The 14,224-nt window shown below is 46.2% G+C and overlaps 1 protein-coding gene across 1 annotated transcript in view; it reads right to left on the bottom strand.

The window, feature by feature from the left end:
* Window positions 1-14,224, bottom strand: part of ZCCHC14 (zinc finger CCHC-type containing 14) — a 57,497-nt gene that overhangs the window by 26,603 nt on the left and 16,670 nt on the right. Inside the window, 1 exon segment of the mRNA XM_038538095.1 lies at window positions 7,398-7,521. Coding sequence (XP_038394023.1) covers window positions 7,398-7,521 — 124 coding nt within the window.

Raw genomic sequence — 14,224 nt, 5'->3', positions numbered from 1 at the left:
AGATGCCTGTCTAGGAGCAAACGATGCCACCACCCCACCTGTGGGCAGCGTGGACAGCTTGGGCACCAGCACCTAGGGACAACTCTGCTACTTTGCCTGTAGTGGTACTGTCCCTGTGGAGCACCTGTGGTCACAGGGGGCCCTCTGAAGTGGGTGTGGGGGCAACAGTGGCTGACATGGAGTGGGGCTGTGGGACCTTTTTTTTTTTTTTTAAGATTTTGTTTATTTATGCGTAGAGATACACACACACACAGAGGTAGAGACACAGGCAGAGGGAGAAATGGGCCCCATACAGGAAGCCGGACGTGGGACTCGATCCCGGGTCTCCAGGATCACAACCCAGGCTGCAGGCGGCGCTAAACCGCTGTGCCACCGGGGCTGCCCTGTGGGACCTTTAATTAGGCTTCAACGATGGTGAAACATGTTCTTGATTTTGGAACTTAGGTTAAAGACCATGATTAGAAAAACAAAAACATGAAAACAGCTTGTAATATTAACTAAAAAATTACAAACTGTATAGTTGGGTTTTTTAAAATTAATTAATTATTTATTTATTCATTCGTGAGAGACACAGAGAGAGAGAGAGAGGCAGAGACACAGGCAGAGGGAGAAACAGGCTCCATGCAGGGAGCCCGACATGGGACTCCATCCCAGGTCTCCAGGATCATGCCCCGGGCTGAAGGCGGCGCTAAACTGCTGAGCCACCGGGGCTGCCCCTAGTTGTTAAGAATAGGAAAGAAAGATGAAAAGTTATCAAGACTGACAAGGATCATTGTGCTTGCTGGTGGAATTATGAGCACTTTCCCCCAAATTTCCATAATGTAGTTTCATGATTTTAAAGAGTATTCGTTCCTATATGCACACGAACTTCTATTTATGATCCACTTCTCTCCTGGTTCATACAGTGACCCCTGTCCCATATACCACCCCAGTCAGACCTGCAGGCAGTTATCTGGTATATAGAAGCCTCACAATTTTCTGAAGAGTGTAAACAAACACAGCTAAGTCTGAGGGGCTAGAAATCAATCCACCATGAAGGGATGGGATTTGCACTGCCCACAAAGACTCCAAGACAAAAAGGCCACAGCCAGAGGGGTAGTTAGAAGGTAGACCGGGTAGGGAGGGCTCCTATGTGGGGAGAAATGGGCACCTGAGTCTAAGCCAGCCTGCTCACTCATGCTGAGCTGAGAAAGCAAAGTGGGATGTGTTATCCTTTTAAAATTGTAACTTTCCTTTTCTCATTCAAGATGCACATGAGGAATCTGCCTCCAGTACTGCAAGTCAGACCACATGGCCTTCAATAAAACATCTAATTGCACTGAACTATCACTTTTATAATTGGATCCATACCTAATTTCAAAAGCCAATACACGAATGTAATTGGAAAAGGCAGGAAGGAATTCCTGTGGAAGGCATTGCTCTAGCAGTACAGGCAGGGGTTCCAAACATCCTGAAGCAGGACTGGACATCCGAAGCGGGGAGGGGCTAGCAAAAAGTCACAGACAGTTTAGGACTGAGCTGAACCCAAAGGCCTCTCAGCCAGCAGCAACAAACCCAGGACCATGAACACATTCTCACCATCAAGTCCTGGGAGCTCCCAGTTAAAACTGCCACACTCTAAAGTCATCTTCACTGCCATGCATCTTCAAGTGACTCACAAGAGTGGACTGTCATGTCATACTTATATATCAGACACCTGTAGAAAACAGCTTAGTGTGTTCCACAAATGAGTCACTCCTTTGAAACTTCTTCCCTTTCTCTTCTAAACTCTTCTGGGAAAAAACCAGGTAGTTGGTACTTTTCTGCCTCAGAACTTTTACTTGATTTCGACGTCTCTCCAGTCAAATAGTTTAATTTCTATGTGCCCCACATAGGAGACTGCTTCAAAACTTAGCAGAACTATGCTACAAGCCATCGCAGTCAGGAAGGTATCATTTATGACTTTGGGAAAGGACGCAAGATCATCCTCTGGCATGAACACTTCCTTTTCCCGAGTCCTGTACAATAGAACTCAATGCTTCCTACTTCAAGAAACCGAAGCAGAATAACATTTAAGATGTTTCCTGCTTAAATTTTTATTACTGAAATCTAGCTTTCACTTACAAATTGAAAAAGTGTATCTTAAAAGTCTCAGCTGAATAATAACGTTCCTCAAATATTGACTCACTTTCTCCCTTTCTCTTGGTCGTTCGCATTAGTGGGGATCATTTTTAGAAGCAGTTCTTCAGCTGTTGTTAAAATCTGAGCATTCACAACTACAATGATTAACCTGACCTTCCTCTCTGACAACTTTCTAGGATAGAACATATTATATTTAAGAATTCCCTAATTTGTTTTTCTTTGATTTTTTTTTTTTTAGCATCTAGCTACCTTGCATTAATTTGTTAGTTCTACAAAAATAGAAATAGAAACAAGAGTAGTACATGGCATGATCTAGAAAACATAAAGCTGATAAAAGGTATTTCTCAAGTAGCAAAAACAGGAAATGAACATATACACATTCCATTTGAATGGTTAATGATACAGCACTAGAATCTAAGAGCCCAAGGATTCTCATTTATTTATATATTGAGGCAAGCATTTTATTCAGCATTGGTATGTACCAATATAACCATAAGTTACAGACTAACCATAAGTGACACAAAATTTACAAAGTTCACAGAGCTGTGACATGTGAGCTCAACTTCAAAGCGTAAAGCCCATCTGGGCAGAGGGATGTGAGGATCGAGGCCCAGGCAGGACAGCACACGGTGTCTAACAAGTATGCTCTCAGCTGGAGCCAGGAACTCAGAATTATGAGAGACCAGAGTAGGGACATGAGGACAAGTCACAAGGAGGGGAGGGCATAGATGAGGCTGGCCCACAAATCCCACAAACCCCACAGCAGGCTTCCTCCAAGCAAGTCAAGGTAAGCCCATGGGCTCTGCTTTCAGATGGGCTCAGTTTGAAATGTGACACTTTTCAGCTTGGTAACCATGGGCAGTCACTGAACCCCTGAAAAAGAGGAATACAGGTTCCCACTTCACGGGACTGTGACATCAATGAGGTGCACACACACTGTCAGGGTGGACCTGGGGCTGATCAGTGCTATGACAGCAGCTGTAGCCATGAGCACCGTGACAAGCTTCCTAAGTAAAGGCTACTGTGGTCCAGCTGCAGGTAGGTCCCTGCTTAGGGATGGACTGTACAGAAGAATCCACAGACAGCAGGGGGACAGAGGCCTGATCCAGGATGGTGGCCTCAGTGAGGGGAAGAAGAATCTGGGACGGCCCCGCAGAGCCACAGCTACCAGGGCTGTGAGGCTGAGCCTGCTCGTGTGGACCTGCAGGCGTGGCTCCAAATGCCTGAAGGCTGGCACCAACCACATTACTGGAGACTCATTTCAAGGGCGGCCATAGAAGTGATGGGTCCACTCTGGGCACACGGGCAGAAGCACCAGCAGGCCACCTCAGTGGAAATATTCACAGGGATTTTGGGTCCCAGGCAAGGGTCTCAGCTGAATTCTCAGATATGAAAGTCATCAACAGATGAAGAGAAGACACTCAAAGTGGGAGTAGATGCCAGAGAGGAGTGCAGACAGCACCAGCATCTCAGGGGCAGGGATTTCATAGGATACGAGCAGACAGAGAGGCAAGAGGAGAACTCGGAAGTGTGTTACCAGGAGACCAAGGGAACGAGCCACAGCAACATTTCTCTATGTAGGATGGTCCAAAGTTTAAGAACAGAAAGGAAAAATAAAAAATAAAAATAAATAAATAAAAACAGAAAGGAACCAAGGGAGGACAGAATGGTGGTGGAGGGTCAGATATGCCAAGGGAAGATAAGAGCAGATAGATCTGTCGTGACCCCTCACAACAGCTTCAGAGAGGAGGATGCTGAAGTTAGGATGCAGGGAGTCCCAGGTCACACAGAACCACCTGCTCTTCCTGGAGCTGGGCTGCAGGCACACAGCATGTGTCACGTGATGGACAGAGATGCGTGCAGCAGACAGGACAGGTCGGGGGCTCCTATAGTGGCACTTTGCAAAATGTGTCATAGCTGGCTTGGGGGACAGCCCCACATCTATGGCATGTACGGACTTCCACGGTATAAGTACTTCCGACCATGGCTGGTTTCTAGCCATCAATAAGACACTGAGAGGCTAAAAATCTCCCTGCACTTTTAACAACTGGCCTTGCGGGCCAGCACGTGCTGGCTCAGTACACCACCAAATACACTGCAAGACACTCCCGCTCCACAGGAAGTGGTTTGATAGTAATTCGAGGTAAGGCCTGACAAGTTACAGACGTTCACTGTAAGCCCTGTAGCTTCTCTCCATGGGGACTGAGAGACAGCTGAGCCCTGCTATCTGAAAGATGCCACTGCGGGATGGACCAACCTAACTCTTACCTCTCCAAGGCCCTCCTTCTTTAGGGGATGACGAACAGTCACTCAGACAACTCTCTTCTGTGGTTGAAACGAGAATCATTGGCTGAGGAAGGCTGCAACAACCAGCTTTCAAAAAATAATAATGCATGAAAGCAGCAAAAAAAAGTGAAAAGAACAACTTACTTTGAAATGTACCCCAAAATGCAATGTCTTCATGGATGAAGAGGCAGACAGAGAAGGACAGTTAGAGAATAAGCAGGTAAAATAAAATGGAACTATGGAATCTGGAAGGTAGGTATTCACTGTAAAATTCTCTGAACTGTGGTTTTTTTTTTTTATTATTTTTTAAAATACTTATTTATTTATTATTTATGATAGACATAGAGAGAGAGAGAGAGAGAGAGAGAGAGAGAGGCAGAGACACAGGAGGAGGGAGAAGCAGGCTCCATGCCAGAAGCCTGACGCGGGACTCGATCCCGGGACTCCAAGATCGTGCCCAGGGCCAAAGGCAGGCGCTAAACCACTGAGCCACCCAGAGATCCCTGAACTGTGTTTTAAAGTCTTAATGAAATGTTAAAAGAGCCAAGAGAAAAGTTAAAATGATCAAAATGCCTCAATTCCAAATGTACCTTCAAATCCCCAGTGCAGCCCCAGAAAGGCAGCCAGAATCTGGGTTTTACTGTCATGCTTCTTATCAGAATTCCTACTCTAATTCTCTGCAGTGGGTTTTGCATCACCAAAAGGACAAGACTTTTGGAGCTTGACCTTGATGTAACCCTGTGTCATAACGCTGCTGCACGAGAAACACAAACACCGCAGTGGCACACAACAAAAAGCATTCATTTAGGTTAAAAAAAAAAAAAAATCCCAGTTTTAAGTTCTAATATGATAAATATCTATAGTTATAACCTCCATTTAACAGAAGCTCTTTGGAATCGTTCCATTTTAAGAATGCAAGGAGGACTGGAGAGCAGGTTTTCGGACACTGGTAAGTGGTCTGCTGTGCTACCAGGCTTACTGCGATTCTCGGTCTCACACAAGGATAATTCTGAAAGATAACTAATCCAACCCAGAAAACCAAATTACAGAACTCCTTTCACTGAGAGCATCACTAAAAGTAATTTCAACCTTACCTTGTATATTATACGTGTTTCCTCAGTAACACAAGTCTGGACGTGTGGGTTTGGGGAAAACTGAGCTCTCTCAGAGCGAGCACAGCTGTGCTGCTCGGCGGTCCTGAGGACAAGGCCTACTACCTGCTCCCAAAGCCAGATGCTAGGAACTGCAGTCCCCTTTCCTCTTTCACACTTGAAAATCTTCACATGAAAGAGCAGAGGAAAAGAGGACACTATCACTTTCAACATGTACTTTGCAGACCACCACCTTGATTGTCATCTGTTGGGAGCAGTCAGTTTCTGGCTGTCCTCAACACTGCCCTCTGAAGTTTTTATACAGAACAAACATAAGTCTGATGTCTTATTGCTGAAGACTTCCAAGGAAGCACAGAAAAATCAAAACACAAGTAGAATACAAAAAAGACAGCGAGAAAACTCTATAGTATTAACACTCGCGGTGACTTTAGGCTTTGCCAAGAGCAACCACTCAGGCCTGACAGAGCATCACGAGAAGCGTGACTAAGAAAACCAACTTCACTTGCTTGCCAAGTTCTAGGCAGAAGAAACTTATTACTTAGAACCACTGAGTGGAGACTGTGGTAGACAGCTAATAATGCCTGGGCCACTATGCTTTGCTATATCTGATACTAAAGCCCGCTGGTCCATGGGCTCTCTGCCCCACAGCACACGGACAGGGAAGCAGAGTGAGATTAGTCCTATATCTTGCAATTATATTGAAAACATAGGAACAAGGGGTCTTGATGATTATGTGTCAAGGAAAAAGCACTATGGGAAAGAGGATGCTGTCCTCCCACTTTAGGAGGGTGCAGGGCACAGGTCACATGCTGGACACAACACCTCCTTCGAAGGCACTCCTCCCAGGACGACAGGTATCAGGAGAAAGGGCAGGGGCAGCTTCAGGGTAGAAAAGTCTCTATGCCTGAGTGACAACTATCCATCCTGGGAGGGGAGGCCTTGCCATGTCTTCCAAACAACAGCCCCATCCAGGAGCTCTGTGCTCCCAGGGTCACTATGAGGGTTCACGGTTTTAGTACCAGCACGTATTTATATACATAAACATGGTACGGCAGTCAGGATATAGCTATCTCTAGCACATGACTTTAAGTCAGGCATGGCTGGCTCTGCGATATTGTCAGAATGGGGCTTTATTTTAAAAACAAAGTATTTATTAAACATCTGTGAGGTACACTGGGCCTGAGACACAAATAAAAGGGAAACAAAGGACAGGGAGGGAGAGGGTGGTGGCCTTGAGTGCCCTGGGGCTCTGGATCAACCTGGCCCTCAGTAGGCCTACACATCACCTGCAATGGCCTCCTGGGAAGTCCCCACACCACCACTCCGCCCACCAACTGTACACTAAGTGCCACTCTGTCACTGTCCAATGGTGCAAGAACCAAGAGACTCAGCTTCATCTAAGATGTGCCCTCTGTCATCTCCAAAGCAGCGCTGTGCAGTATAGTGGCCACTCTCCACACTGAGCTATTACAGTTCCAAGTGAAAGGAAATAAACTAAAATTTCAGGTCCTTGGTTGCATGATTCATATTTCAAGTGATCAAAGGCACATGTGGCTGATGACAGCATTAGTGCACAGAGAGAACATCCCATTATCTCCATAGAAAGTTCTACAAGACAGTGCTGCTCTAGAATTTAGGACTCGCCGTGGTGTGAGGCAAGGAAGAGTGTAATAACTGTCATTTTCCCCCTTAACAGTGTTTGAGATTCTTACAGCCAAGACACGCTCATGTATTACTTACAGAATTTAGAAACAATGTACCTTACTAAAAGACTATAGGTGATGAAAGATCTGAAAAGTATATAACCCAATAGCATCACAAAGATCTGCTTTCCACTGGTGTGCACCTCTTCCTCTCTGAGCCCTCGCACAGACTCACCTTTGGAGTGTTTCCCCACAGTCCTCTTGGGCAGCGACTCCTCTGTGGAATGTGCTGATGTATGTAGTGCATTCTCCAAACTATTACTCACACTGCTGACGGGGGCCTCAGTTCTTGGAGTCACCTGGGAGGACAAAAAAAAAAAAAAAAAAAAATCTTATTTTCTTCCATTTGGTTCATGTGAAATGATTTTTTGTTGTTATCAGAAAGTCACTGATGTTTATGGTAGTTTCAAGTTTTATATAAAATATAGATTGTCTATTAAAAATTTACATAAAATATAAATTTTATATAAATTCTTAAAAATTTTTATATAAATTATATAAATTCTTAAAATTTTTTATATAAATTATAAAAATTTATATAAAATTTTTATATAAAAAATTTTAAACACTACACAGTAGTGTAACAATTAGTACTTCCCACAAAAGAGGAAGACATCACCAATTTCCTAGGCATCACGGAAACTTGAAAACAGCCAGGTGAGCGTAAGCACATGTGGGAGCTGGTATCTGCACCCGTGCCCCACTCGCCAGCGTGGGAGCTGTGTCAGCCAGCCTTCTGCGAACTACATACCTCTCTCTGAGGTAAAAACTTGTATTTTATTTCTTCAAATTGTGTAATTCCCTATAAAATTAATTACATAGCTGGACCTGACACTGTCCTATAAATCTTAAAGAAGTCATAAAATGCTCTAAACAGAACAGCCAGGGAGAGAGCACGACCGGATCCACGCGGGGTACATGTTCTAACATGACATTACCATCCCACTTCTAGGACTTCATCGCACAAAGTACCCAGGCAGGGAGGGCTGACGCGACAGCTGTGACAGAGCTGTGGCAGACGCCGGTGGGTGCAGGCGGCTGCGGCACCGCGGGCACCGGACATAGCAGCCGTGCGGCGCGCAGCTGGTTCGCACGCCCAGTCAGAGCGGGGCTGCGGCTCCTGCGGCCCCTGCAGCTCCCGGCAACACGCAGGTGGAGGCCAGTGGGCAGCAACCCGCGAAGCGCAGGGGACCTCGGAGGAGCGAGGAGCCCCCCGGGGGTGCCTGGGTCGGGGGCAAGAGCTTTCACTTTCCCCCCTCAACACGGATCAGTACCTGAAATGCTTACAGCCAACATTCATTTAGAGCTTGTAGGATTCAGAAGAATGAAAGTGACCTATAGTTTTACCTCCTCAGAATCACAACTTAATGTACGTCAAAATTTCAAAGAATGGTAAAGTTAGGATTTTAAAGGTTATCAAGAGAGGGGTGAGTTTTAAGAAGTGAGAAACACTATGCTCCACACACAAGGAAGGGGACAGGTTTGGGGGAGGAGAGGGACTGCTGACCTCCATCCTCATGTGGAGACAGTCGTGAGAGATGCACACCTCACCGGCCCTCAGTTTTCCAGCCCGTTAGTTGGCTTCCTTACCTGGAAGGCAGAGGACAGCCCACGGAAGGCACAAGAGGGGGCAGGGGGATGGGGGGCATGATGGTAGAGGCACAGAGCCACCAGGAGAGGACAGAGACGCCGCTGTGCCTGCAGCAGCCAAAGAGCATCTGCTGGGTACCTGACAAGCCCTCTCTTCTTCAGGCTGCATCAAAGCCACAGCGGGGAGGCCTCCCCACACACAGCACAGGACCTACATACAGGTCCTACACCACACGAGAGATGCCACTCAAGAAAAGCCACCCAGCACAGTCTAGTTAAATGTGCAAGTTCACATAACTCAAGGAAATAAATCCTAACCACCCAATACTCCTCCAAAAAGTCAGTTTTTTGGACATTACCAAGATTTTATTAAGACAGTTTAAATTTTAAGTTACTTTTATTTGTAATTTAACTAAGTTGGATTATTTCCCTCAGATTTGGCAAAGTTTCATCTAATGATCTGAATATTCCAGAAATGAACTTCTTTCTTATTAAATAACACAAGCAATAGTTGAAGTAATTCCTGAAAGAGCAAGATTTTTAGTTCCAAATAGTAAGGATTACTTGGGAAGGAACTCAGGAGGTTAACTTTTTTTTTTTTTAAGATTTTTTATTTATTTATTCATGATAGACACAGAGAGAGAGGCAGAGACACAGGCAGAGGGAGAAGCAGGCTCCATGCAGGGAACCCGACGCGGGACTCGATCCAGGGACTCCAGGATCACTCCCTGGGCCAAAGGCAGGAGCTAAACCGCCGAGCCACCCAGGGATCCCAACATTTTAAACTCTTGTAATAAACTTAACCACAGCAGATACCACCAGGTCTGGCCTGACTCACGGGAGCCTCCATGCTCCCAGGCCACCTTGGTCAGTACATCTAAGTCCTCGTCTGAAGAATGAGGCTGAACTGTCAGGACCACCAACCAGAGAAGTGCTAACCTTGCTAGCGACAAACCTCTTCGGCACAAACAGATGCCATCACAACCATGAGGTCCTGCACATATACCAGTGCCCACCCTAAAGCATCCTAAAAGACACAAGCAGAAAACCAGCCTCCTGACTCCACCTCTGGGATGCAGAAGCAGGGGTGGGGAGGAGAACGCACCACAGCCAGGACACTTCCAGTGAGCACAGCCTGTAAAGTACCAGCAGCTGGACTGGATGGGTGGTCCTCAACCCTGATGCATGTGGAACCTCCAGGGCCTGGCAATAACAGTGTCACCCAGCCCTACCCAATCAGAATTTCCAGAGTGGGGCCAGAACACTGGTCACCGTGTTCTTTTGTTTTGTGCCCGGTGCACTTCAGCCAGGGTGTGAAGCACAGGAGGCTTGTGGTCTGGTCCACCCTGTAAGGACCAGGTGTCACCTGAGGGGACAGAAAGCTTCTTTCATGGGCTGACAGGAAAGCTAACAGGTATTAGGTCCACATGCCACAGCTTCCAGAAGGGGAAAGCCTAGGAGTTACCCTATGGAAGCACATGCCATGCTAACAATATAAACATGCGAAAGAAAACTCTAAAATTATAACCAGCAGAAAAGAAATATCTATTTGGCTCACTGTGTTTTACCAGAGTGTCTCTTCCTGGTTTTCCAGATGCTCACTTTTTCCAACCAAGCCTTTATCTTGACTTTGCTCCTTTGTTTACATTGAAAGCTCTCTTCCCCTCCATTTCCCAGAAATGCTGTGTTTGGGGTTATTTTTGGTTAAGTTAATTTGCCCCATGTGACCTCCACAGTTCAACTCAGATGCTCTCTGACTCACACTCACAAGCAGAGCTCCAGTCATGAGCCTGATGGACACAAGAATAAAGACTTGATCAGTTCCAAATGTCGCCTCCTGCTACGGCTAGAAGGGCAACAAGAAGATGCTCTCCAACAATGAGCCTGACTCTGCTGTTTCCCTGAAGTTCAAAGTCCTCTGTCCTGTGAGTACCACACCTTCTCACTCAATGGACACTCACTCTGCCCCCTGGACCAGCTTGTCACTGCCCCACCTCTACACAGAATCTGCCATGACCTACGGGGACCCTGCCATCTCTCACTTCTCCCCTCTGCCCAACCCACTGCAGCCACTGGGCCTGGAGCCAGGATCTTCCTGGGGTGCCCCCAGGGGCCCTGTATCTATCTACATGGCTCCCTCAGGGATGTCACACTATACTCGTGCAACCTTAGTATAAGGACCTCTCAAAGCTCAATGAAGTGGGGACTTTTTTGTCTGTTTCATTTGCTGCTGTACCCTCTGTACTTCAAACAGTACCTGATAGGTATCTGTAAAATCTGATCATTTTACCAAGTTTTAATGAAATCAGGAATAACCTGACAAAAACAGTTCTCCTTCAAAGAAAACCGTCTGCGTTCTCATTTATACACAACACTGCCAGCATCTCACCAGATCTAACACAGGACCAACAGAGCTGTGAGCATGAATGAAATCGGATTCTGGAGTATGTTTCTAGCCATGAGGCACACACTCCAGTCCAGTGCCCCTCAGGGAAAGCAATGTGGTCCAACACGTGCCGCACACCCAGGGACATAGTGACAGGCCAAAGCGCCCGGCCCTGGACGCAAGCAGCTGGTGTCACAGCTCTGAGCGCTAGCCCTCTGGCTGGCACAGCTGTGTGAATGGAGATGAGCTCTTGGCCTCCAAACCCATGGTCTTCTGGTTTCTAAAGTGCAGGTTCTGACGTCAAGGGTCAGATAGGACCCAAGACACTGCATTCCTCTCAGGTGCTGCAGGTGCTGCAAGACTGTTTCAAGATGAAGAGGCTCACCACGGTCAGAAGCCCAAAAAACAACCTCGCCTCGGGTGGGATGCAAAACGGGAACTCCAGCACTGCCCAGAAAATGAGATCAGATGAACTCTGAGTCCCCTCCCAAGGGTAAGGGTTGAAGGTGCCAAAGTGTCACACATCAGCCCTGGAGATTTGAGGCCGGCTAGCAGCGAGGCTCTAACAGATGCTTTCCTAAGTGCTGGCCTCTGACCAGAGAGACCAGAGGGACACAAGCTGCCCAAGGCTCTGTGCTGAAAATTCACTTTTATACTCATGGACCAGAACTACAACTGTTAGAAGAAAGGTTTCACTTTTAAAAGTCTATTTCATTAAAGATTATTCAAAGTCATCGGATGGGACAAAGGTAGGCAGAGGGCAAGGCGTGTGGCATGTGTGCAACATTCAACATCTACGTGATAGCAGGGAACTTTTAAGAAAAACCTGGTAAAAACAATAGTGAATATGCTGAAAAACCAAAGCCCTAGTATTCAAACTATGCTGGGATGTAAACTGATCTTTAGTAATCGAGGTAAGAAACTGAAGGGGCTCAGCAGGCAACATGAGAGCCCCATGTGTGTGTAAGGCCATGGTTCTCAATGGGGAGCCTCCCCGAATCTCTTGAGGAACCTACAAAAAGACAGCCTTTCCCAGACCATGAAGCCATAAGTTCCCAATTCTACCCTCAGATACACCCAAACACATTCAACACAACATCTCTAGGTTTTCCTCTGCAATGAGACATGCAGTAACAACACTAAAGTGCTGGTCCTGACGGCTGTAAATAAGACAACGGCTGTGCACGGGGCTGGGAATGAGATGGTGAGCCAGGCTGTGCCACCAAGAGGCAGTTAAAACAGCATTTCAACTTCAAAGGCAGATGCACATGGAATGCCCAAGATGTGAACACATGGGAAGATGCCATGGAGAATAAAAAAAAAAAATGCAAGCGACTAGAATTATGAACATACTTTACACCATTCTTATCATGGATGCAATCTGCTTGTACCCACACCAACCTACTCAACCCCTGTAATCCTCTCCACTTGAACAGTAGGAGCAACTGGCCCTCCATCAGGAATTTCCCTAAGGTCACCAGACCAGTAGGGGCAGTCCTGCAGCTACCAAGCTTCACTAGTTGGTTGTGCAGGTCAACTCCCAGCACAGCAGAGTCTGCCTACAGAAGCCACAGCGCTGGCAGAAGCAGCCCATGCTTGCTGCAACGATGGCCAGGATCATTGAGACCTCACTCAGGTCCAGTCTTCCCCAATGCAAAGTGGGGATAACGGTGCCTGCCTCCTCAGGGCTTTGTGACAAGTATAAAAAAATACATTGAAAGTAATGTGCTGGGATGCCTGGGTGGCTCAGCGATTGAGTGTCTGCCTTCAGCTCAGGGTGTGATCCCAGGTCTGAGGATCAAGTCCCACATCCGGCTCTCTGCGAGGAGCCCGTTTCTCTCTCTGCCTATGTCTCTGCCTCCCTCTGTGTCTCTCATGAATAAATAAATAAAATCTTTTAAAAAAGAAAAAAGAAAAAAAAAAAAGAAAAGTAATGTGCTGGGCAAACAGTCAACATTCAATATAAGGTCAACTGCTATTGCTCCTGCGGCTGCGAGTCTGGTTGGGATCCTGTGGAAGAGACTCAAGCCCCCTGGCAGAGACCAGCTCTACAAGAACACCTGAAAGAGACACACACCTCTGACGTCCTGGCAGAGAACCTCTTCCAAGAGGCTGACTCTCCCTAAGGGCAAATCAACTCAACAGTCTATGCCTGCAGCAGGGCAGACAGGCATAGACATGCTGGCGACACACACCCTGGGACGAGCTCCAGACAGACAGCCACCTGTATCTATGGCCCCTTCGCCAGAAGCTGGAGGCTCCCTTCTCCAAATAGATATGCCACTTAAAAATGGACTCTACCATGACAAGTGATCACCTATTCTAAAACTAGCACATAACAGCTAAAAAGATCATTTATCATTTTTGAAGTACAATTCGACAGAACATTCTTAAGAGTTATTGTTCCTACTGTTGCAATGGGAGCAATCTCAGCCCCAACTACCAAGTGCAAAATGGGTCAACTGTCTTCACAAAAATTAGGTGTACGTAGTAATCTTTAATGACACCTACACAGCAACTCTGGATCTACTAATCCCTCTGGGAATAATAACCTATCCTAAGCCCAGCAAATGATACAGTCACAGCTTTGTGCACAAGGATGTTCATTGTAGCTTTATATACCCAGCAAGATGAATATCTAAATATGTAAATAAATTCACATCCAGAGGATTGAATATTATGCAGCCTTGAAAAGGTAATTTTAGAAACAAAAGGCATGGGAATGCTCACGCTCAGTTCCCGGGAATGAGGCAGAATGTAGAACATGTCAACAGCACATATCCAAAGGCAATGAAGACAGAAGAAAATGTACCACAATACTGACAGAGTTTATGATCTTTGGGTGATTTTCTACAAATATTTTTCGATTTTCCAATTTTTCCACAAGGAACAGTTACTGTTACAACTAGAAACAAGAGTTAGACGCTATTAGGTCTCAGCCTAAGTAACTTCCTACGAGACAGGAACACAACACAGTAAAACAGAAGCAGCTTCTAAAACCAAAGGGCTCACCCTGAGGCTCTCAG

The sequence above is a fragment of the Canis lupus genome, chromosome 5 (assembly GCF_011100685.1).
Source record: "Canis lupus familiaris isolate Mischka breed German Shepherd chromosome 5, alternate assembly UU_Cfam_GSD_1.0, whole genome shotgun sequence".
In the NCBI taxonomy this organism is placed as follows: Eukaryota; Metazoa; Chordata; class Mammalia; order Carnivora; family Canidae; genus Canis; species Canis lupus.
This window is presented reverse-complemented; position numbering and strand designations above follow the sequence as displayed.